Source organism: Chiloscyllium punctatum, chromosome 49, assembly GCF_047496795.1.
Source record: "Chiloscyllium punctatum isolate Juve2018m chromosome 49, sChiPun1.3, whole genome shotgun sequence".
In the NCBI taxonomy this organism is placed as follows: Eukaryota; Metazoa; Chordata; class Chondrichthyes; order Orectolobiformes; family Hemiscylliidae; genus Chiloscyllium; species Chiloscyllium punctatum.
Window position 1 is genome coordinate 39,614,910 of NC_092787.1, and position 25,858 is coordinate 39,640,767.

At 44.0% G+C, this 25,858-nt stretch overlaps 1 protein-coding gene across 2 annotated transcripts in view; it reads right to left on the reverse strand.

Annotated features, from left to right (window-relative positions):
* Positions 1-24,234, reverse strand: part of alad (aminolevulinate dehydratase) — a 33,757-nt gene extending 9,523 nt beyond the window's left edge. The window contains exons 1-7 of one of the 2 annotated variants that reach the window (XM_072566286.1): positions 24,120-24,234; positions 14,201-14,344; positions 13,947-13,997; positions 7,843-7,939; positions 6,365-6,500; positions 5,252-5,335; positions 3,226-3,314 (exon numbers count right to left, since the gene is read on the reverse strand). In XM_072566286.1, the coding sequence (XP_072422387.1) occupies positions 3,226-3,314; positions 5,252-5,335; positions 6,365-6,500; positions 7,843-7,939; positions 13,947-13,997; positions 14,201-14,313 (570 nt within the window). In that variant the 5' untranslated portion in view covers positions 14,314-14,344; positions 24,120-24,234. Of the gene's footprint in view, positions 1-3,225; positions 3,315-5,251; positions 5,336-6,364; positions 6,501-7,842; positions 7,940-13,946; positions 13,998-14,200; positions 14,345-23,801; positions 23,886-24,119 lie in introns of those variants that run through there. The other variant, XM_072566287.1, reaches the window with a different exon arrangement.
* Between the last annotated feature and the right edge of the window lie 1,624 nt (positions 24,235-25,858).

The window sequence follows — 25,858 nt, forward strand, 5'->3', positions numbered from 1 at the left end:
CTTCAGGGAACAATGGACCTGAACACACAGATCTCTCTGTACATCAATTTTCCCCAGGGCTTTTCCATTTACTGTATTGTTCGCTCTTGAATTGGATCTTCCGAAATGCATCACACCTCGCATTTGCCCGGATTGAACTCCATCTGCCATTTCTCCCCCCAACTCTCCAATCTATCTATGTTCTGCTGTATTCTCTGACAGCCCCCTTCACTGTCTGCTATGCCACCAATCTTAGTGTCATCTGCAAATTTGCAAATCAGACCACCTACACCTTCCTCCAGATCATTTCTGTATATCACAAACAACAGTGGTCCCAGCACGGATCCCTGTGGAACACCACTAGTTACAGGTCTCCATTTTGATAAACTCCCATCCACTACTACTCTCTGTCTCCTGTTGTCCAGCCAGTTCTCTATCCGTCTAGCTAGAACACCATGGATCCCATGCAACTTCACTTTCTCTATCAGCCTACCATGGGGAACCTTATCAAATCCCTTATTGAAGTCCATGTATATGACATCTACAGCCCTTCCCTCATCAATCAACTTTGTCACTTCCTCAAAGAATTCTATTAAGTTGGTAACGATGACTGTCCCTGCCCAAAGCCATGTTGCCGACCACTGATAAGCCCATTTTCTTCCAAACGTAAATAGATCCTATCCCTCAGTATCTTCTCCAGCAGATTCCCTACCACTGACGTCAGGCTCACCCATCTATAATTACCTGGATTATCCCTGCTACTCTTCTTAAACAAGGGGACAACATTAGTTATTCTCCAGTCTTCTGGGACTTCACCCATGTTCAAGGATGCTGCAAAAATATCTGTTAAGGCCCCAGCTATTTCTCTCTTGCTTCCCTCAGTAAGGTGGGATAGATCCCATTCAGACGTGGAGACTTGTCCACCTTAATGCCTTTTAGAATACCCAACACTTCCTCCCTCCTTATTTTGACTTGCCCTAGAGTAATCAAATATCTATTCCTCACCTCAACAGCCGTCATGTCCCTCTCCTCGGTGAATACCGATGCAAAGTCCTCATTAAGAGTCTCACCCATTTTCTCTGACTCCACGCATAACTTTCCTCCTTTGTCCTTGAGTGGGCCAACCCTTTCTCTAGTTACCCTCTTGCTCCTTATATACGAATAAAAGGCTTTAGGATTTTTCTTAATTGTTTGTTAAAGATATCTCATGACCCCTCCTACTTTCCCGATATCCTTCCAAAGTTGTGTTAGTTTTCAGTCGCGTAGACCTAATGTATGGTTCCTTTTTCCTCTTAGCTAGTCTCACAATTTCACCTCTCGTCTATGGTTCCCTAATCTTGCCATTTCTATCTCTCATTTTCACAGGAACATCTCTCTCCTGCACTCTAATGTACCTCTCTTTGAAAGCCTCCCACATATCAGATGTGGATTTACCCTAAAACAGCTGCTCCCAATCCATATTCCCCAGCTCTTGCCAAATTTTGCTATCGTTTGACTTCCCCCAGTTTAGCAGTCTTCCTTTAGGACCACTCTTATCTTTGTCTGTGAGTATTCTAAAACTTATGGAATTGTGATTACTATTCCAAAAGTAATCCCCTACTGAAACTTCAACCACCTGACCAGGCCTATTCCCCAACACTAGGTCTAGTACGGCCCCTTCCTGACTTGGACTATTTACGTAATACTATAAAATCGCTCCTTACAAACTCTGCTCCCTCTAAACCTCTAACACTAAGAAAATCCCAGTCAAAGTTGGGAAAATTAAAATCTCCGAGGAGAAAGTGAGGATTACAGATGCTGGAGATCAGAGCTGAAAATGTGTTGCTGGAAAAGCGCAGTAGGTCAAGCAGCATCCAAGGAACAGGAGAATCGACGTTTCGGGCATAAGCCCTTCTTCAGGAATGAGAAAAGTGTGTCCAGCAGGCTAAGATAAAAGGTAGGGAGGAGGGACTTGGGGGAGGGGCGTTGGAAATGCGATAGGTGGAAGGAGGTCAAGGTGAGGGTGATAGGCTGGAGTGGGGTGGGGGCGGAGAGGTCAGGAAGAAGATTGCAGGTTAGGAATCGAGGGATTTGACTGAGACAAGGTGGGGGGAGGGGAAATGAGGAAACTGGAGAAATCTGAGTTCATCCCTTGTGGTTATTGGGTTCCGAGGTGGAAGATGAGACGCTCTTCCTCCAACCGTCGTGTTGCTATGGTCTGGCGATGGAGGAATCCAAGGACCTGCATGTCCTTGGTGGAGTGGGAGGGGGGGTTGAAGTGTTGAGCTACAGGGTGGTTGGGTTGGTTGGTCCGGGTAATCTCCCATATCCACCACCCTGTTGCTCCCACATCTTTCCATAATCTGTTTATATATTTGTACCTCTATCTCTCAGCCCCAACCTTGTTACAGCACCCTTCCTATTTCTGAGCTCTGTCCATAATGCCTCACTAGTCGAGTCCTCCGTAGTGCCTCCTTCAGCACAGCTGTGATATCCTCTCTGACCAGTAATGCAACTCCTCCTTTTACCTCCCTCTCTATCCCACCTGAAGCATCTATATCCTGAGATATTTAGTTGCCAATCTTGCCCTTCCCTCAAACACATCTCAGTAATAGCAATAACATCGTATTCGCAGGTACTGATCAAAGCACTAAGGTCATCTACCTTACCTACTACACATGTCATATTAAAACAAATGGACTTCAGACCATCTGTCCCTTTAAGTTCATCATGTGCTCCCTGCCCGCTCTTCGCCTTAGTCACACTGTCTTCATTATCTAGTTCATTATCTATCCAATCAATGTCTCCCCCTTGCCCTGCACTAATGTCTTGATCAATGCACTAAATTATACACTAAAACTGAAAGCCACAGGTTCACTCCTTGCTCCTTGTTGAGCTGTGTTCTTGGCTGGGGTCACACTGGGCTCAACGCCATCGGACAGGAAAAGGAGGCAAACTGGCCAGAATTACCACCTCTCAACACCCCAGAAAGGTTTTGCTGGAAATAAGATGGGAGTTTGGCTATGATCGCTGGCTGAAGATTTAGGTATCTGTTATTAACGATATAATGAAGATTCTAAATACATGACTACGTACGTAAAATTTATTGTGTTCAGGAGAGGCGGAGACAGTTGGGCATTGAAGAAACAGCACAACAGATCAAAAGATTTATTATTTGCATTCCACCAGGATAAATATCTCAGAATGAGGGGCAAGCATTAACATATCTAAATAGCCCAGTTGGAACTGTATTAAGAGCTTCTTTACCTTGTTTCCCAGCTCATTGGCAACCAGAGCCTGTTTTATTGCTCCGACTCTGCCATCCATCATATCTGACGGAGCTACAATATGGCATCCTGAAAGCAAACCAATTGCAAATTCTTAGTCACACATAGTGAGGAAGTTTCCCACACAAGGGGAGACTCGAGCAGACAGTGCAATCTATTGTTAGCATAGCTGTTTAAAAAAAAACAGGGATATTAAGGCTGGCTTGGGCAGTCACAAAGAATGAAGTGTTGGATTAGATCTTCGTCCAGATTCATACAATTTAATCAAAATGTTTAAATAACTGGGCTTCTGCAGCCAGTGGAGCATATGTTGCGTTTGTTTGGTACCCTCAGTGAATGACAGGAATTGTTACAATAGATTTCCAACCATTGAGAACTGGATTGAGATGATCCAATCTCATTACACTGACGACATTCCCCCATTCTGCCTGGGGCCGATCATTGCCTGGCTGCCAGCACTCTATCAGCTCCTCCTCAGAATCAGGAGACTTTTGTTCCCTCCTACAGAATTCATTCCCATATCCAAGATATTTTCTTCTTTATTGTCTTATGTGATGGGCGTTGCTGACAAGGCCAGTATTGTTGAGGTAAAAACAATGACTGCAGATGCTGGAGAGCAAAGGCCAGTATTGTTGCCTGTCCCTAATTCACATGAATTGAGGGAATTGCTAGGCAATTTCAGGGAGCCCATTTTTGTGGGCCTGGAGTCACATGTAGGCTAGACCAGGTAAGATTTCCTTCTATTAGTGAACCGGATGGATTTGTTGACAATCGGTGATAGTGATTATGACTGAAATCAACTTTCAATTCCAGATTCATTAATTGAATTTAAATTCCAATCGATGCTGTGGTAGTATGCCCCCAGAATATTAGTCTGGACATCTAGATGACTAGTCCAGTGATGTTTGCTCCATGCAGACATCTCAAATGCCATTGTGTAAGACCCTTGTGGTGCCCAGTTTATCATCAGAAAGTGGAGCCTCGTCCTTTACTTGTCTAGATCTGGGCTGGATTCTAGCAGAGAAAGATATAAAGCCTTCGGTACAGAACTAGAATATTAAACCGCTGTTGTGACTCCACAGAGCCTCTTAGTAACTTGATTCCCCTTCACTGGTTTTAGTATAAAACACTTTGTTTAACTCAACTGCACAGCAAGCTTCTGGAACATCCTGTAGTAGGATGGCTTTCAACAGATGAGCAACAGCCTCTTTGTTTAAATATTAAGTATATACTAACTTCAGACTCATTGTAACAGGTCAACAGGATCTTCAGTTTCACCATTTGTTACTCATTGCTTCTGTACCAAGAGACGGGTGTGTCTTACATCGATGGTTGGGAAGCCATTGCAGAGGCACGCCTTTGAAAAAGCATGACTAATTAGTGACAGTCAGCATGGCTTAGGTCGTGTCTTATTAACTTGATTGATTTTATTGAGGTGACGACAAAGGTGATCGATGAGGGTAGAGCTTATTAAGGATGTTTTCTAAAGAGGATAAGCTAAACAGCCTGTAACTATTGAGGTGGAGGTAATAAGAGACGACTTCTTCGAAACATAATAAATCTATGATAGGGTGGATATCAGAAGATGGCTCCTCTTGAGGAAAGACTAGGACTAGATGACACAATTTAAGAATAAGAGGTCCTTTTCAAGATAGGGATGAGGAGCACTTATTTCTCCCAGACAATCATTACTCTGTGGAATTGTCTTCCCCAGACAACAGTGGAAACTTGAGCATTGAATATGTTTTTATAAATTTTTTGGCACAAAATAGAATCAAGGGATATGGGAGGCAGACTGAAAAATGGAGCTGAGATTAGCCAAAATCTTCCAGAATGGTACAGCAGTATTGATGGCCTACTCCGACATCCAAACCCCATGTACCTGTGAACATGTTAACATTTGAGAGATACAGGAGGGATTTCCTGATTGGTCTGCCACTGTGTTTCACCGTGTTATAAAAATAGCGATTTTTGGACAGTTTGTTGGTCTTAGTTTCTGCACACACCTGCCTTGGCATAGGCCAGTGCCACCTCTGCCAGCCTCTGACAGCTTGCTTCATTATTCAACGTCTCATCCTTCCGGAGTATTCCTAGAATAAACAAACCAAACGTATTACCACTGAGTATGATGCCCATTATCTGCTTTTACCACCTGGTATGGAGCCTATTATCACTAGTTGTGGTGCCCATTACCTGCACTTACCCCAAACTATGGTCTTTTATCTGCCCATCAACTCTTAGTGCGGTATCCATTACCTGTCTCTATCCCTGGTGGCCATTCAGGACCTGGAATATGGCTTCACCATCAGATCAAACCAACTGAGAGAGGATTAAGGGTCGAGGATCCAAAGATACCCTGGCTGGCAAAACTGAAATTTAATTCATTGTTGGATGGAAAGGGCCAAAATGCTCCAAACCTCACATGGAGGCTTTGGGCCTACCTTTCCCTGGGATTCCCCCTCCCCTGATTGAGGCCAGAACCACCTCCCTCCTCCAACTACAGTATACCTGCAGCTGCCTGATGGTGGCAAAGTGCCAACAGACTTGCACTCCTGTGTGTTTGCAGCTCAGGTCTGGTTTGAGAAGAACTCTGATAGATGTTATAGCAGTGAACACTGATCATTAAGATTAGCTAAATATCCATGTTTCCCAATTTCCTCAACTGTGCTAGTTGCTCTTAGAATCAAACTCATTGCAACCATCCTTCCCCACACCCCTATACAGCTGCTGCCACTGCCTCACACAGCAGCATTTTCAAAATCTACCACCTAGGAAGACAAGGGAATTTTGGGATTGTATTTCTGTTCCTTCACTGTGGCTGGGTCAAGATCCTGGAACTCCCTATCAACACAGGGACAGCTTAGCATCAATTGCAGCAGGACAGTTAGGGATGGGTAGAAAATGCGGCCTAGCCAACAATACCATATTCCATGAACAAATAAACTATCTTGGCTTGACTCAGACACACAGTGTTCCCTCACTGATCATCTGACCTAGGATAACTCTTTATCTCAGAGCATTTGAAGAATCCTATTTTGAACACTGAGTTCAGAGGTCACAGTGACTTGGCACCTGGTGGAGGTCAGTGCAGAAGATTTTAACCCCCAGTGTTTGCTTACCACAGTGCCCATGGGAAGTGTATGGACAGAGGCAGACATCGCAGGCAATTACCAACGTTGGGAACGTCTTCCTCAGCTTTTTAATAGCCAGGATAGCTGGTGTATCCACCGAATCAGCGCCAGACCCCCTCTCATCCTGGCAGGGAGAACATAACTTCATGAGAGAACTACCAGAAAATCACTATCCTCAATCCATTACCCAGTGGGAGTTTTCTCAATCCCCAAAAAACACTTCTGAATGAAAGGATCCTCTCAAATTCTTTTTCATATACGCACAGACACACAGAGTAAACCTTCCTCTATATTGCCCCATCAAACACTCCCAGGACAGGTACAGCACAGCATTGGATTGGAGTGAGTGTTGAAATTTTCTCAATTTTTTGGATGACTGGTTTGTGTTAGAGTAAAGCTCCCTCAACACTATCCCCACCAAACATAGGGACAGCACTGGGTTAGATACCAAGTAAACCTCCCCCTACAGAGGCCCCAGCAAACACTCCCAGAACAGGAACAGCACAGGGTCAGATTTAGAGTAAAACAGCTTCTACTCTTTTAAAATCTAAGTAAATGGAAAGTAACGTTCCCTTGACAACATCCCCATCAAACACTCCCAGGACAGGGACAGCATGTGGTTAAATCAAGAGTAAAGCTTACTCTACTGTTTGAACTAAAGGAGAAAGTGAGGACTGCAGATACTGTAGATCAGAGCTGATAATGTGTTACTGGAAAAGCGCAGCAGGTCAGGCAGCATCCAAGGAGCAGGAGAATCGACGTTTCGGGCATGAGCCCTTCTTTAGGAATGAGGAAAGTGTGTCCAGCAGGCTAAGATAAAAGGTAGGGAGGAGGAACTTGTGGGGAGGGGCGTTGGAAATGCGATAGGTGGAAGGAAGGAGGTCAAGGTGAGGGTGATAGGCTGGAGTGGGGGTGGGGGCGGAGAGGTCAGGACGAAGATTGCAGGTTAGGAAGGCGGTGCTGAGTTCGAGGGATTTGACTGAGTCAAGGTGGAGGGAGGGGAAATGAAGTAAAGTTCCCTCAACACTCTCTATCAAACACTGTCAGGACAGCACAGCATAGGATTAAATACAGTGTAAAGCTCCCTCTAATCTACTAAACCAAAAGTAAATTGAGAGTAAAACTCTTACAACTCTTTTAAACTGTAAGTTCTCTTGACATCATCCCCATCAAACACTCTAGATTGGATACAGGGTAAAGATTCCTCCACTCTTTTAAATCAAAAGCAAAGTTTCTTCAACACTGTCCCCACAAGCTCTCCTAGAGACAGAATGAAGCTCCCTTTAAACTGCTGCCCACGAGATCTCACTTTGCATGAACTGGCTATCATATTATAAACATGTCAAAGACATTGTTGACTGGGTTGGAAGAAAATGCTAAGGTTGGAAAGGTGTGGTAGAAATAAAAGTGTGACTGTCCCCCCGGTGCAAGCTCAGCCTCAGTACAATGGCTCGTCCAAGTCCTACCTTAGCGAGTTTAGTTGGAACTCCAAAGATCAACACGCAACCAAGGCCATCATCCACCAGGGGCCTCAGCTTCTCTTCCAGTCTATTGACACCATATCTGGGAAATGAGCACACAATGAGGCCAAGAAAAATCACCTCCGATTACACCTAGCTGACTCTAGCACACACCAGCCCTTTTTAAACAAAGTGAGAAATGGACTGATCAGTCATCCCACAGAATGTGCAGGAATTTAAAATGATCAATATTGGATAAGAGGTTTCTAAAAGAGGTGCCTGCGGAGATACTGAATGGACTATTTGTAAATTTACAAAATCCCTCAGATTCTGGAATGGACCCTACGGACTGAAAGGTAGCAAATGTAGCACCATTATTCCTCCTTTCTGGCTAATTTTCTTGCACAACAACATTTTAAGTGACACCTTACTGAATGCTGTTTGAAATTCCACATGTTGCATCCACTCATTCCTCCTTTGTTTATCCTGTTTGTTAAATCCTCAAAAAAACTCCTTTTGTAGATTTCTTAACTGCTTTTATAAAATTATGTTGACTCTGCCTAATCATATGATGATTTCCCAGATGTCTGAATGCCAGCCTACAGGGGGAAGCAAGAATCAATGATGAGATCTCAGCTATTCACCTTCTGTATTAATGACATAGTTAAAGGACACAAGTGCCATGTATCCAAGTTTTTAAAATGTTTAAGTAAGCTGTGATGAGGACACAAAGGACCCAACGTTAACTCAACCAAAACCCAACAGTTGCAGTGTGTTGAAACTGGGCCCAGAATCTGCAAAGACAGGTTAGGTGAGTGGGCAAGAATTCATTAGTAGTCTCATTAGTGAGACCACAACTGAAGTATTACGTACAGTCTTGATCCACTTATTCAGAGAGGGATGTAGTGCACTGGAGGCAATTTTGGAGAGGTTCACTAGATTTATCCAAGAGATGGAATGAACTGCCAGAAGAACTGGTAGATGCAAATACAATTATCACATATAAAAGACATTTGGACAGGTATGAATAGGAAAGGGATATGGGCCAAATGCAGGTAAATGGGACTAGTTTAGTTTGGGAAACCTGGTTGGTGTGGATGGGTTGGACTGTTTCCATGGTGTATGACTATTAGAGGTTTGCCTTATGGAGAGAGATTGAATGATTTAGGCTAATACTCTCTGGAGTTCAGAAAAATAGAGGAGACCTAATTGAGGTATATAAAGTGCTAAGGGAGACTAACAAAGTAGGTGTAGAGAGGATGTTTCCTGACATGTGGCAATCTTGAAGTAGAGATCATAGTTTTAGGATACTGGGTAGCAGATTTGAAACAGAAATGAGAAACCACTTCTCTCAAAGGGTTGTGATTCTGTGGAATTCCCTACCCCACAGTGTGATAAGTGCTAGGGCACTGAGTAAATTTGAACAGAGGATAAACATATTTTTAATCAGTAATAGGTTGAAGGATTATGGGGAGTGGGCAGGAAAGTGGAGTTGAGGACAAGGTGTGATCATCCATGCTCGTATCACATGACGGAGTAGGCTACCTACTCCTGCTCCTGCTCCTAGTTCTTATATCCTATACATGTGGTACATGGAATATAATGTGGGGAAACATGAGGTTATTCACTTTTGGAGGAAGAAAAAGGGCGATAAAGTTATTTGAAACAGTGAGGGACTTTTTTCCTGTTATAATGTAAGTTGAGCATTAATGGTTGCCCACCCCTAATTGCCCTTGAACTGAGTACCTTACCAGGCCATTTCAGAGAGCAGTTAAGAGTCAATCACTTTTCTAGGGGTACACAGTCACATGTAGGCCAGATTAGGTAAAGACAGCAGATTTCCTTCTCAACTGTTGTGGGGTTTGAACTCATGTCCCTAGTACATTAACAGAAATTGCTAGAGAAACTCAGCAGGTCTGGAAGCATCTGTCAGACCTGCCAAGTTTCTGTAGCAATTTCTGTTTATGTTTCAGGTTTCCAGCATCTGCAGTTCTTCCTTTTCCCCCTAGAACTTAGCCTAGGATTCCAGAACACTAGTTGAGTGACATCACCACTATGCCATCGTTTTGTGTTATTTATTCACAGGATATGGATCTGTTGCCCATTTTTAATTGTCCTGAAGCAGTTGGCGATAGGCTGCTTTCAAGCACCACTGAAGTTCATAGGGTTCAACCACAGTCCTGTTATGAATGATGATACCTAGCTGCATTTGGAAGATGCTGGTTGAATAAATGGGCCTACACTCTGAGGTTTAATAAAATGTAGGTAATCTCACTGTAACATAGTAGAGGGCTTGACAGGATTGATGCCAAGAGGCTGTTTCCCCTACAGCTACTGTGATAGTCTCAGAGAAAGTGGTCAGCCATTTAGCATTGGGACAAGGAGAAATATCTTCACTCAGAGAGTTGTAACTGTTTGTAATTCTCTACCTCAGAGAGCTGTAGCTGCTTAATTGTTGAGTGAATTCAGGTCAAAGATCATGAAATTTCTGGGCTGCAAGGGAATCAAGTGTTGTAGGAGAAGGTGGAATTGAGGTACAATGTTCCTATTTAGCAGTTGGAGAAGGCAGCTCAACGTCACCTTTCTCAGGACAATTCGGGATAGTCAATAAGTTCTGGTGCTCTGTTATAGAAAGGATATTATTAAGCTAGAGAGGGTACAGAAGAGATTTACCAGGCTACTGCTGGGGTGATATGGAAGTTTTGAGTTACAAAGAAAGGCCGGATAGGTTGGCACTTCTTTCATTGGAGCAGAGGAGGTTAAGTGGTGACCTTACAGAAGTTTATAATATCATGGAGGGTATAGATAGGGTTAATGGTAGGTGTCTTTTTCCTAAGATGGGGGCTTTCAAGAGGAGGGTGCATATTTTTAAGGTGAGAGGAGAGAGATTTAGAAAATACTTCGGGGTAGTTTTTTTACACAGAGAGTGGTTCGTGTGTGGAATGAACTTCCTGAGGGAATAGTGGATGCAGGCACAGTTACTACGTTAAAAAGACACAAAGATAATTACATGAATAAGCAGGGTTTGGAGGGATAGGGGCCAATAGTAGGTAGGTGGGACAAGTTTAGTTTGGGATTATGTTCAGTGTGGACTCGTTGGACTGAAGTGTCTGTTTCTGTGCTCTATGACTCTGAGTGCTGGCCCAGCCAGTGGTGCCCACATCCCATGAACAAATAATGATGAAAACTTAACCATGACCTTATTGAATAGGGCAGCAAGTTCGGGGGCCAAATGCTTTTATTTCAAATATTTACACACTCAGAGTGAGATGGTAAACAGAAAAATTCCAGAAACTCTCACCAATAGAAATTTTACAGTATACACTGACACCAATCACACCACAACAAGTGAACGAGAATCAAAGCTCCTCTTTTCACAAAGCCTGAAATAGTCTGTAGAACTTTGGAAATAAACAACTCCCTCAGAGATTTTTATTTATCGATGGGAGGAATCGCCTTTCTGTGAAAGGAAACCTCATGTCATTGAGTCATTGTCAGCATCAGGCACTGTCAAGTAAGACTTATTTACTGCGCCCCAGCAATATGCTATAGAGTCCACATCAATCTCTATTCCTGCATTCCCAGCACAAGCTATCAGTAATGGCCTGTGAGATTACCATGTACACTCACCCCTCAACCCAAGGAGGAGCAAGCTGTTCTTGAAGTAATTCACTGAGCACCCTTATAGCCAGTTTTGCTCAATCTGCTTTTGACACCAGGTGAATTGGATGAGGACAGTTGTGGAGGGGAGTGGCGGAGTGTTCAAGATTAGAAGTTAGATGGAGGTGAGAGCTGGCACAATGGCAGCTTCTTCCAGGATTGCAAAATGGGGTTCTAAAAGGAGAGTAAGGCTGGGGGCCTCTGGGCTGGTGAGGACGTGGGTCCCAGATTAAGGGGGCTGGGGGAATTACCCAGGAGTGTGCAAAACCAATGTTATTTTGTCGTTTAGTTTGCAACAGTAAAAATAGTCAAGCTATATTTCCAAAGTGAGCTTATTTTGTTGAAAATTTCAATACGGATCCAGATCAGTGAACTATCCGGAAATAGTTTGTCACTAGGTCCAACTTAATCGAACTACTAGAGACTCCGCAGCTCACAGTGAACACAAGGGTAGAGGCTGCTCTCGATCTGCAGTTTTGGCAGCAGTTTACTCTCTGGCTTGGGTTGGTCATATCCCCTTCGCGGAGACGCAGTGTCATATCAGGAGCACGTCACTCCAAAAATCAGGTTCTGGAGATCAGGATAGGGCTGCCCTGCTCCAAGATTACTGAAACTGACAGGAAGGGAGCTCTGCTATCTCACTGCCCACATCTATCTGCAGACAGCCACACACACAAAAGCACGGGGACCACACTGTAAAGATATATCAGCTCCCACACAGTCGCCCACTGGGACAGCCTCATACAATTCATTGATTGATAACAAGACTGTTACGACACCATGTGTCCCACTCCTGATAGGCTTTTGCTGCTATCTTAACAAGCTCACTGGACAGTATTGCATACACTATATGAATAAGCCATGAACCACTTCCACAGCAAAAACACAAAACCCATTTCTCACTGACTTCTGTAAAATAATCAAGTTGTATATACCTCAGAAAACATATCCGAAACAGTTAATGAATTATAAATCTTTATATCTCGAAAGGTGGAAGATAAAAGACTTTGCTTCAACTCTCTAAAGCCTCAGATTAAACCACATCTCATGTATGAGAAAGTATATGGTGAAAAGCTGAGGCAGACAGAAAAAGAGAGAATAGAGGTGACAGGGAGGATGGAGACAGAGAGAGAGAGAGAGAGAGAGATAAAAAGGGGCAGAGAAGGAGATATAGATAGAGAAAAATGGCATAAGAGTGTGGTGAGGGAGGGTCTGGCAAGAGTGAGGGAAGCTGAAAGAGAAGGGACAGTGAAATGGGGTGTGACAGGTGTGTATGACAGCAAGGGTTTCAAAAAGGGGGATACTGGAGACATAACAGAGGAAGGGTCTCAGGGAAAGAAGGGATTTAAGTGAGAGCGTGTGAGAGAAAGGTGAGATTTATTCTGTGTGAACACACACAATGTCTTCCAACACATTTTGCATGGAATCTGAAGACTGCTGTAGGTGAAAGCAGCAGGTTAACAGCCATCCCTCAGGATCCTAGACCCTGGCAGGCCTAGCTCAGTGAAAGTCTGTCTTGGGACAGTAGAAGCCCAACATCCTGAAACTGTCTCTCAGTTATAAATCATTTCCACGATTTAAACTGGAACCTGTTGGCAGAGGAGGAATCAGTGGATATGCTCTGAATCCTGGTGGAAATTTCAGGAAAATCCCTAAGACACAGTTCCTCAAAAACTGTGGTTTATTTTTACATTTTTTTCAGGGAAACATGTTTAATCTCCAACATTCTGATGATATTGCAGCCTGTCATAGAATCTATACAGTGTGGAAGCAGGCCATTCAGCCCATTGAGTCCACACTGACCCTCCAAACAACATACTGGATTAGTGGTGCTGGAAGAGCACAGCAGTTCAGGCAGCATCCAACGAGCAGCGAAATCGACGTTTTGGGCAAAAGCCCTTCATCAGGAATAAAAATTGAAGGGCTTTTGCCCGAAACGTCGATTTCGCTGCTCATTGGATGCTGCCTGAACTGCTGTGCTCTTCCAGCACCACTAATCCAGTATTTGGTTTTCAGCATCTGCAGTCATTGTTTTTACCTCCAAACAACATCCCCACCCAGACCTACCCCATCCCTGTAACCCTGCATCCACGGTTAATCCACCTAGCTTGCATATCCCTCAATACTATGGACAATTTAGCATGGCTAATCTATCTAACCTGAACATCTGTGGATTGTGGGAGGGAACCAGAGCACTCGAAGGAAATCCACACAGACACAGGGAGAAATCTACACAGACAGCTGTCTGAGGCTGGAATTGAACATGGGTCCCTGGTGTTGTGAGGCAGCAGTGCTAACCTCTGAGCCACCGTGCCACCCTCTAAATTTTTTTTACTTTATTATTGAGGACCCCTATCAGGATCATATTGTTTACTGTACTCTCCTCACTATTTCCCCTCACCATCCTCTCTCCTCCCTCCTCACTCGCTCCATAGAAGAGTCCGTCCTACCTGGCCTGTCCTGGGAGGCTGGCGATAGGTTCCTCCGCATTGGCATCATCACTGAAACAGAAAGGCAGTAAAGATTGGTTGGACAATGTCACAGAGTTATCACGTCCTGGGCGTTGGTTTAAGCAGACCTCAATCTCAGACCAATCTTGGTGCAGCCGTTTATGATCAAGCAGCAGGTCTGGTTGCCTGTGAATATTTCAACAACTCACTTTTGTTTTAAATCATACAAAATTCAGGATCTCACCCGCACTTACATTACAAAGATGGGGTAGATGAGATTGTTTGCATTGAAGGTGGAAGCGCAGGTCTGCCAGGCACGGAGCAGAGGGTGTGAGTAACCACTGTGTAAGAGGGATTCAGTCTGCATCGTCCTTGTGCTTGGCAGGAAACTCAGAAATCTAGAAGTAAGGAAACCACAATAAGAAGTCTGCAAACAAGAGACAGGCAGTGCACACAGTCACACTGGAAGGAGGGGCATTCAGATCTGAGAATCTCAAATCCACCAGGGGAGGTCTTTAAGTTCCTTAACAAAAAGCAGTCCCCCAATCAGGAATGCCATCACTTCACCCCACCCTGCATTATGTGCCACTCCCACTATTTCTCCTCTGCCAGACATTTCCAGCTCAACTGCAACTAAACAGGATCAGGATTGTAACCTAAAAACATAATCCTTGCTCACATCTAACTAATGCTGACAAGGTCCAATTCACGGCTCATTACTTGAGGGTGCTTCTTTTCAGGGACCAGCTCAGAATGTTGTTCCACTCTTTATCATGTTGTCATGGACGTGCACAGACCTCTCCAACAGCAGAGCCATTATTCCCTTGAAGTTAGACACCCACGTCCCAGAGAAGTTTGCACTGAGCCAGACTTGTCAGATAAAAATCCTGAAAGATGCCATTAACTCTCTGCTTTCAATCACCACAACTTCTGGAATCACCAGATTCCAAGGAAATGTTAAGGATCTTGACCAATTTAGAAGGGGGACACAATGACTCAGTGGTTAGCACTGCTGCCTCAAAGCGCCAGGGACCCAGCTTCAATTCTAGCCTTGGGTGATTTTCTGCGTGGAGTTTGCACGTTCTCCCCATGTCTGCATTGGTTTACTCTGAGCACTCCAGTTTCCTCCCACAGTCACAAAGATGCATAATTGGCTTAACGGCAGGAGACAGAGTAATACTGGAGGGTGAGTTTTTGGATTGGAGTACTGTGACCAGTGGTGTCCCACAAGGATCGGTTCTAGGTTATCAGTTACATAAATGTTAGCAATTTTTGAGAAGATTTGTAGCTGAGGTTGAGGTTCTGGATGTAAGTTTGCTCGCTGAGCTGGAAGGTTCATTTTCAGACATTTTGTCACCATACTTGGCTACATCATCAGTGAGCCTTTGATGAAGTGCTGGTGTTATGTTCTGGTTTCTATTTATGTGTCTGGGTGATATCATTTCCGTTTTTTTTCTCAAAGGATGGTGGGTGGGGTCCAAATCGATGTGATTCTTGATGGAGTTCTAGTTGGAATGCCATGCTTCAAGGAATTCTCGTGCGTGTCTCTGTTTACTTTGTCCTGCAACGGATGTGTTGTCCCAGTCAAAGTGATTAGATTCCCTACATTGTGGAAACAGGCCCTTCGGCCCAACCAGTCCACACAGACCCTCCAAAGAGCAACCCACCCAGACCCACACCGTGCTACCCTAAATATCCTCCTTCGTCTGTATGTAAGGTTACTAGTGATAGTGGGTCATGCCTTTTCGTGGCTAGTTGAAGTTCATGTATCCTGGTGGCTAATTTTCTGCCTGTTTGTCCAATGTCGTGTTTGATACAATACTGGTATGGTATTTTGTAAATGACATTTGTTTTGCTGGTTGTTTGTACAGGTAGACAACCCTTTATCCGAAATCCCAAAATCCAAAAAGCTTCAAAGTCTGAAGGTTTTTTTGCAAAGTTTTTTTCGCATCAACAAGGTTGTTTGGCCTGTAAACAGTTAACTCACTCGATGCGAGTCACTCAGATGCAATGCGGAGGCCTCAATTCTGTCTCAAGGCCTGTTTTATTCAGTGAATCTGCTCCTCTGGTTAGACTTCTTTAAAGTTTCACCATCAAACTGTCACTTATTCTGAAATTCAAAAATTCAGAATTACAAAAACCAGCTGGTCCCGAGCATTTCGGATAAAGGATTGTGCACCTGTATAAGATCTTTTAGGTTCATTAGACACAGTTTAAGTGTGTTGGTAGGTTTGTGGGCTACCATGATGACAAGAAGTCTAAGTAGCCTGGAAGTCACTTCAGAGATGTCTTTGATGTAAGGGAACGTGGCTAGAGTTTCTGGGTGTGTTGTGTCTGCTTGTTTAGGTTTGTTGTTGATAAATCGGCAGACTGTGTTTATTGGGTATCTGTACTTCTTGCATATGCTGTATAGGTATTTTTCATCTGCGCTTCGTAGTTCCTCAGTACTGCAGTGTGTTGTGGCTGGTTGAAATAATGTCCTGATGCACCTCTGTTTGTGGGTGTTGGGATGATTGCTTCTGTCGTTTAGTAGATGGTCCATGTGTTGTTTTCCTGTAGACACTTGTTTAAAGTTCCCCATTGACTGTTCGCTCTGCTATGACATCTAGGAATAAGACCATAAGACATAGGAGCGGAAGGAAGGCCATTCGGCCCATCGAGTCCACTCCGCCATTCAATCATGGCTGATGGGCATTTCAACTCCACTTACCCGCGTTCTCCCCGTAGCCCTTAATTCCTTGTGACATCAAGAATTTATCAATCTCTGCCTTGAAGACATTTAGCATCCCAGCCTCCACTGCACTCTGTGGCAATGAATTCCACAGGCCCACCACTCTCTGACTGAAGAAATGTCTCCGCATTTCTGTTCTGAATTGACCCCCTCTAATTCTATGGCTGTGTCCATGGGTCCTAGTCTCCTCGCCTAACGGAAACAATTTCCTAGCGTCCACCCTCTCCAAGCCATGTATTATCTTGTAAGTTTCTATTAGATCTCCCTTAATCTTCTAAATTCCAATGAATACAATCCCAGGATCCTCAGCCGTTCCTCATATGTTAGACCTACCATTCCAGGGATCATCCGTGTGAATCTCCGCTGGATACGCTCCAGTGCCAGTATGTCCCTCCTGAGGTGTGGGGACCAAAACTGGACACAGTACTCTAAATGGGGCCTAAACAGAGCTTTATAAAGTCTCAGTAGCACAACGGTGCTTTTATATTCCAACCCTCTTGAGATAATTGACAACATTGCATTCGCTTTCTTAATCACGGACTCAACCTGCATGTTTACCTTTAGAGAATCCTCAACTCGCACTCCCAGATCCCTCTGTACTTTGGCTTTATGAATTTTCTCACCGTTTAGAAAGTAGTCCATGCTTGTATTCTTTTTTCCAAAGTGCAAGACCTCGCATTTGCTCACGTTGAATTCCATCAGCCATTTCCTGGACCACTCTTCCAAACTGTCTAGATCCTTCTGCAGCCTCCCCACTTCCTCAGTACTACCTGCCTGTCCACCTAACTTTGTATCATCGGCAAACTTCGCTAGAATGCCCCCAGTCCCTTCATCCAGATCATTAATATATAATGTGAACAGCTGCGGCCCCAACACTGAACCCTCTGGGACACCGCTTGTCACCGGCTGCCATTCCGAAAAAGAACCTTTTATCCCAACTCTCTGCCTTCTGTCAGACAGCCAATCCTCAATCCATCTCAGTAGCTCACCTCGAACACCATGGGCCCTTACCTTGCTCAGCAGCCTCCCGTGTGGCACCTTATCAAAGGCCTTTTGGAAGTCTAGATAGACCACATCCACTGAGGTTCCCTGGTCTAACCTACTTGTCACCTGGGACCGACTTGTCAAATGGGAGTTTGTTGTCATTCTCGTCCTCTTTTGTGAATTTTCTGCCTGTCAGGATATTGTTGATGGTGTTGTAGGTTTCCTCTAATTTGGTCGAAGAAGGACATCACTTTGACTGGACAACACATCCATCTTAGGACAAGTCAAACAGAGAAATGTACGAGAATTCCTAGAAGCATGGCATTCTAACCGAAATTCCATCAATAAACACGTTGATTTGGACCCCATCAACCATCCTCTGAGAAAAAAAACCAGAAATGATATCACCCACCCTAAGAAACCCAAACATATAAATAGAGAGCAGGACATAACACCAGCGCTTCATCAAAGGCTCACTGATGATGTAACCTAGTATGGAACAAAATGTCCGAAAACAAACTTCCAGCTCAGCGAGCAAACTTACATCCATTTATATAATGGATTTGGATGGGAAATAGAAGTTTGATGTTAGTAAGTTTGCAGACGAACCAAAATGGGTAACATTGTAGACAGTGAAGAAGGTTTTCTAAGATTACAAAAGAATCTTGATCAAATGGGTCAATGGGCTGAAAAATGGCAGATGGAGTTCAACCTGGATAAATGGAAGGTATTACATTTTGGTACAACAAACAAGGGTAGGGTTTATCCAATTAGTGGTAGGACCTTGGGTAGTATTGTAGAACAGAGGGACCTAGAGGTGCATAAATGTTTGAAGTTTGTGTCTCATGTAGACGGGGTGGTTAGAAGGGTGTTTAGCATGCTTGCCTTCATTACTCAGTGCTTTGACCATAGGAGTTGGGAAGTCATATTGAGCTTGTACAGGACATTGGTGAGGCCTCTTCTGGAATGTTGTGTCCTGTTCTGGTTGCCCAGTTGTAGGAAGGATATTATTAAACTGGAGAGGGTTCAGAATAGATTTACCAGGATGTGGCTGGATGTGGAAGATTTGAGTTATAAAGAAAGGCTGGATAGGCTAGGACTTTTTTCACTGATTGAGAGGCAACCTGAAGACACGAGAGGCAATTTCTATTCTTACACAGAGGGTGGCTCGCGTGTGGAATGAACTTCCTGAGGAAGTGGTGGATGCGTATATAATTACAATATTTAAAAGATATTTGGATAGATAAACAAATAGGAAAGGTTTGGAGGGATGTGGGCTAGGAGCAGGTAGTTTGGGATTATGGTCTGTATGACTATGACCTGTGTGCAAGTTAGGTGGATTGGCCATACTAAATTGCCCCATAGTTAGGTGGATTCGCCCTTGGAAATGTGGGGTTGCAGAGATAGGGTAGGGGTCTAGGTACAGACTTGATGGGCTGCTGTCTCTTTCCACGTCATAGGGATTCTGAGATTCTAAAAACAAATGCTTGAAAAATTACAGGCTTTCAATTTTTTTGTCAAAAAGCGAAATGGAGGGAAGGGCACCTGCTACGTTTCACTCAGTCTGGCCTAACCAAACTAGTTAATAGATTTCTTCCATCCAGCAAGCTACTCAGTCAGAAAGAAATGCATACGTGGGGATGAGCAATGAATTTGACCTTGCCAGCATCAGACAAATCTGACAGCAAGGTTTCTTTTACATGCAGCTATGACAATGTCACAGTCACAGCCCAGGCAATTATTTTAAGGTTAAAACAAAGAATTGCTGATGCTGGAAATCTGAAACAAAAAAAAGGAAATGCCGGAGAAGCTCAGTAGGTTGCATCTGCAAAGAGAGAAACAGAGTTACACTAATGTTTTGAACCCAGTCACCCTTCATCAAAGTGTTCTGACGAAGAGTCTCTGGATTCAAAATGTTAATTCCACTTCTTTTTCTCAACAAATGTTGCCAGATCTGAATTATTTTAAAGAATTGCATAGTTTCATTCTTCATAAAGAACAGTTTTCGTTACAGATTTAATTTATAGGGCTGCACCATTTGGCCTATAATCAGACAGTCTCTGGGACCATATCCAAGCACGGATCCCAGGAGCTCTGTTACCAGTCTTCAAACCTACAAGATTGGTAAAATGGAAAAATGGTCACTACACCCAGCAGATAAGAGGTTATTGAGTATAGTTACACTCACTGTACCTGCTCCCTGCTATTATTCATTTTTTCAAAAATATACCTTGTTTACAAAATGTGTAATATGTGGCTTAAATATTACAGAATTTACGGGGAAAATCAATTGGTTCCACTCATTATATGATTGTAATGGCTCTATAAAGTATGTTCCACAGCCTGAGGACAAAACAATTCAAATTAGAACTTACAGAAAGTACAATAGCTATAAAATGTTCCTTAGTACAAGATGTTCCACTGAGGTGCGTCAATACATTTTCAACACTCTTGATTTACATTGTAAATTCTTTATAAATTTACACAGCCTGAGGGTTGGGATTAGGGATGGTTTCCGGCACTTCAATATACAAGGCTGTAAAGTGCCAGGTAGTGACCTTTCACCATTGGACCTCTGTAGTGGCTACCTCCAGATTTAGTACAGCCATCAGCACGTACTGCTGGACCTTGGAATGTGTCAGTCTGCAAAACTCCAGGTGAGGACAACTCCTTGAACTGGAAGATCAGCAAGTTTCAGACAGACCACAGAGAATCTTTCACTGCATTGGTTGTTCTCCATCAGCAATTGATGTTTGTCTGTGTGTGCCCAAGGAAAAGCCTCACAGAGCTACTTTGGATGAAACTCCACCAAAATACTGCATCTCTCTCTAGCTCTTCTTTTCAAAGGCACACCTTCCACACCACAATCACTTTGAGGGCAATGTATGGGCAAGGAAAGATTCCCAGCATGCAGGAAGGATCTGACAAGAAGTTCCAAGTTGCAGGTAATCAGATGATTTTGAGATCATCGCTGGATCATGAGTGGACATCGGAGCTATTGCTGATGGACCATTATGCTGGCTTTGTACCAATTCAGCGTACAGCCAATCAGAGCTATGACTACTGTGATCATCTGAGCCCCAGTCCAGGGTGTCTGGTACACAGTCAGGATGTCAATGAAGGCGGCTGAGGACGGAATACCAGTCGATCAGACTCTCTTCATAAGGAGAATCCTCCTGGATTGCTGCAGGCTCCAAGCAGCAGATACTTTCTGTCTCAAAAGGTGGGAATCAGAAAGCTTTCCAACCAGAGCTGGAGTCAGGTAGGCTGCCTACTCTCTCCTGCCTTGTTTGTGTGTTGTCGGGCCCATTCCCTGAACCTGCATTATTGCAGTCATTCGAGAAAGCTTCCACTTCATCTGGAGGTCTATGATGGACCGTGTCTACAGGGATACCATGTACAAAGCTCTGGATGGGTTTGGCGGGGGGGGGGGGGGGGGGGGGGGGGGGGGGGGGGGGGGAACGTACCCAATGCCACCCCCATCCTGATGGCCACCTTTGTGCACGGCTGCATCCAGCTGTGCGTAGACACAGATACTTTGTGTACACAAACAAACATCACTACATACTGAGGTTCTATCTGTCCTGTGTTATGAAGGATGGGACTGGCCTCACTGCCACAGAACACTCCAAGTAGTTGGACTGTTCCATAGTACTTGTCCTTCAGAGAGAAATTTGCAAAGATAAACCCGTTTGAGCATTAGTCCATCAAGAAGTGGTCAGCATGTAGCATCCTTGAGACCCTGTGGGAAAAGTAGAGGGTAGGACCTATTGGGTTGTTGCCTGAGCAAAATGTCAAAATCATTCAGCAGAATGTCTCATCATCAGGACGTTCCAACAAGCACCAAGATTTGCTTGGCTGGTGGTGAGATCTCACTACGTGTGAGATTCTTCATGTACGAACAGACTCACTGTGCCACTGCACTGCCCTTGAAGCAGCTGTGAGGGAGTAGTGATTCTCATGCATCTCCTTCTGGAATGTATCTTTGAAAAGGAAGTCTGGAGGAAGATGCACTGTTTTTTGTCGAGCTTCATCCTGAGCAGCTCTGCGACGGAGGACTCTATGCTCTATGGGCTGTTCCCCGGGATGCACATCGAGACAAACGTGACTGCACCTGAAGAAATATCAACTCGGTGAAAGACTCTCTTTGGTCGGCCTGAAACTTGTTGGTCTTCCAGAACAAGGGGATGACCTCGACCGAATGTTGTAGACTGGCACATTCGAAGATCCAAGACGACATGCTGAGGGACGCACTAAAGCTTGGGGCAGCTGCCTCCAAGTCTGCAATAGGGAAAGACCACCATCAAAGATCTTTCTGCCAAAGTACAACTGTACAAAGTACAGGTTTTCAGATCCTCTCTTTGTCTCAAAATGAACATAAACAGTATCCTGCATGAAGAGAAAAAGCCTTTGGTTTTTGTAACATGTCAAATTCCAACATTGATTTTTCTTGATATTCAGAGGTTATACAGAACTGCTTTGGTTCCTGTGTATGTACGTAAAGAGTTAATATGAATAAAGTATATTTTTTCCAATAAGAAAAGTCTTCGTGCATTTCTGTAAATTCTGGAGGTGAGCCATTCAGCCAAGTATCTTTGACAGTCTGTTCGGGGATCAATGTTCTGCTTTCGCTTGTTTAGCCTGAATGACGTCACATGCTGACCAGTGTATCCACTTTTATTTTTAACCAGGAGTCAACGTGGAGACTCACATTGGCACACTGATTGCCATGCATGGAATGTTGCAGTGACTATGCACACACAGCTTAAAAGACAAAATTACTACTGAGTACTGTCTAATGGACTTGTGGTCAAAAGGTGATTTTTTTTGCATAAACCTCTCCACAAAGAACAGGTGGTCCAGCGTGGTCTCAGTACCTGGAGCATGACGCAGTCTCAGTTCAGTTTCTGTCCCCAGCTCCCAGCTCATTCAGGCAGTATTTGTTCCAAAAACGTCATCCTGGCTTTAAAACATTAACTGTGTTCTCAGCAGAGATGGTGCTAGACCCACAGAGTTTCTCCAGCAATTTCTGTTTTTCTTTAGATTTCCAGCACAGTATTTTGCTATTATTTCCCTATTGGTTCCTGTGGTTAGATACAGTCTCTATACCCAGCTCCATGTTGCTTTCTGAAGTTACAGTCTCAGTTACAGTTCCCAATTAATTAGTGCAGGTAGTTCCCAATTAATTAGTGACTTAATCCAGTGCCTTATAGGTACCCGTAGGTGGTTACAGTCGGTTCACCCAATTCCTATTTGTTTGGTGGAGATAGTTACAGTCTCTTTTACAGCTTCCTGGTGGTTACTGTAGGTAGGGAAAATCTGTATTTCGTGTCCCCTATTAGTTCCTGTGGCTACAGTATCTGTAACCTGCCCCTATTGCTTACTGAAGTTACAGTCTGTGTAGGAGAAAGTGAGGACTGCAGATACTGGAGATCAGAGCTGAAAATGTGTTGCTGGAAAAGCGCATCAGTCAGGCAGCATCCAAGGAGCAGGAGAATCGACATTTCAGGCTGAAGAAGGGCTTATGCCCAAAACGTCAATTCTCCTGCTCCTTGGATGCTACCTGACCTGCTGCGCTTTTCCAGCAACACATTTTTCAGCTTACAGTTTGAGTACCCAAGTCCCTGTTGTTTTCTCGAGCTAGTGTCTCAGGAACCAGCTCCCCATTATTTCATGAACAAAAATCAAAAGAACTGTGCATGCTGGAAAACAGAAACAAAACAGAAATTGCTGGAAAAGCTCAGCAGGTCTGGCAGCATCGTTACAGCTCTAATGACCCTTCCTCTTGGCTGTGTTGTGTCCTGAGGAAGGGCCATTGAACTCAAAACCTTAACTCTGATTTCTCTCCATAGATACAGCCAGATCCTCTGAGCCTTTCCAGCAATTTCTGTTTTTACCCCTGTTATTTCCTACTGGTAGTTACTGTCTCAATTCCCTGATCCCTATTGGTTTCTTCAGTTATAATCTGTGTACCCAAGTATGTATTGGTTAGTGGTTAGTTACAGTCTCTCTCTGCACAACTCCCTATTGGTACCTGTATTTCCAGTCCCTGCAGCCATTATTGGTTAATATCCAACCAATCAGGTTATCTCCCTAAATTCGCCAGTATTTACCTACTGAAGAGGAAATGTTTACCATACCTTTCATCAACTCTACCTTGAAATGTTAACTGTACCTTCCCAACAGATGCTGCCAGACCTGCTGAGTCTCTACAGCACTCTGTCTGTCTCTCAGTTTTCCAGCATCTACACTATTTTGAAATTCTTTCCCTATTGGTGACTCCAGCTGGTGACAGGCCCTGAAACCAGCTCCCCATTGGCTCCTGCACTTAGTTACAGCAGCGCATGGACTGCCGTTGGTGACGGTATCGCCAACATCATTCGTTCACAATTATTATTAAATCTCTTAGTATTCAGGTCTCACACATACACACACTACTCACTCTCACTCACTCTCACCTTCACTGCCTCTTCCTGTCTGCCACAACCCGGAAGGAATGTCGGACACGCCCCGCCTCCAGACCCCTCGTTTTTTGTGAATGGGCGAGCGCGCCGACCTGAGCGCGTCGCTGATTGGCTCCCTGCAACCCGCTGGTCAGGAGCCCAACCAATCAGGTAACGTGAGGCCCCAGGAGGGGTGGAGCCAGGGAGTTAAATCTTAAATGAAGTTTCAAATGTCCTGATGGTTATTGACTGTACTATACTTTTAGACAAAGTTAAAAATCACACAACACCAGGTTGTAGTCCAACAGGTTTAATTGGAAGCACTAGCTTTCAGAGCGCTGCTCCTCCATCAGATGGTTGCTACTTTCAGACAATGACCACCATCGTCTGGGTGAAACAAATCCTCTCTAAACCTGCTGCTGGTTACCTTAAAACTCTGACCTTGTTTCTTAATCCCTGTACAAAATGGGGAAGTTTCTCCCTATCTATGCCTCTCAGAATTTCATTATAAATCACACGACACCAGGTTATAGTCCAACATGTTTATTTGGAAGCACTAGCTTTCGCAGTGCTGCTCCTTCATCTGCTACCTTGTACAGTGCTTCCAAATAAACCTGTTGGACTACAACCTGGTGTCTTATTATTTTTAACTTTGTCCACCCCAGTCCAACACAGGCACCTCAACATCTCATAGTTTTGTCCACCACAATCAGATCACTTGTCAATCTTTTCTGTTCGAAGGAAAACAATCTCATTCTAACAAGATTCAGTCCATAGCTGAATTACTCCAGTGAGGCAACATCCTGATGAATCTCCTCTACATCCCCTCTAGTGTAAACACATTGTTCCTACAGTGTGGTAACCAGAACTGTACACAGTACTCCATCTGTGGTCTGACTAATGTTATGATACAAATGTGTCATAATGTACTTGCTCTTGTATTCAATATCTTGACTAACAGAGTCAAGTGTCCCATATACCCTTTTAACCACCTTATATGCCCTTCCTTCAAGGATCTGTGGACATGAACGCCAAATTCCTTGTGATCCACTGTACTTCCTAGGGTCCCATCATTCAATGTGTACTCCCTTGCTTTGTTTGTCCTCCCTGACCAATCAGAGAAAATAGTTATGAACTGCTCTTCTAAGTTCAGATAGGGTTTCTCCTGTGTCTTGTACTATTGAGCCAATCAGCATCAAACACAGGAAGGTAATGATCTGTGATTGGAGAAGCAATGAGCAGGGCTAAGGCCCAGAGTGGGGGGGGAAGGATGTTGAGCTCCTGAGGAAGTGTGAGTGGCAGGGGGAGCAACAGTAGTGGGGTATCTGGAGGGCAGAGATAAGTAGTGTGGATATGGTTGGTGGGAGGTTGAGGGACATTAGATACCATTTTCCCAGGGCCAGGATGGGAATTCACTCATTTGCTGAGGCAGATATTAGCCTGCTGGATGCAGGAGTGTTGGTAGTGGGGGAGATGTGGGTACCATAAGGTGGGTGTGGTGGCAGGGAGACTGTGAGAAGTTCGCGATTTTTGAAAAGATTTGTAGCTCAGGTTGATGATAAGTCTGTAAGTTAGCTCGCTGAGCTTGAAGGTTTGTTTTCAGATGTTCATCACCATGATAACATAATCAGTGAGAGTCTCTGGTGAAGCACTGGTGGTGTCCCACCTCCCTATTTATAAGTCTTGGTTTCTTAAGGTGGGTGATGTCATTTCTGTTTTCTTCCTAAGGGACGGTAGGTTTATGTCAATGTATT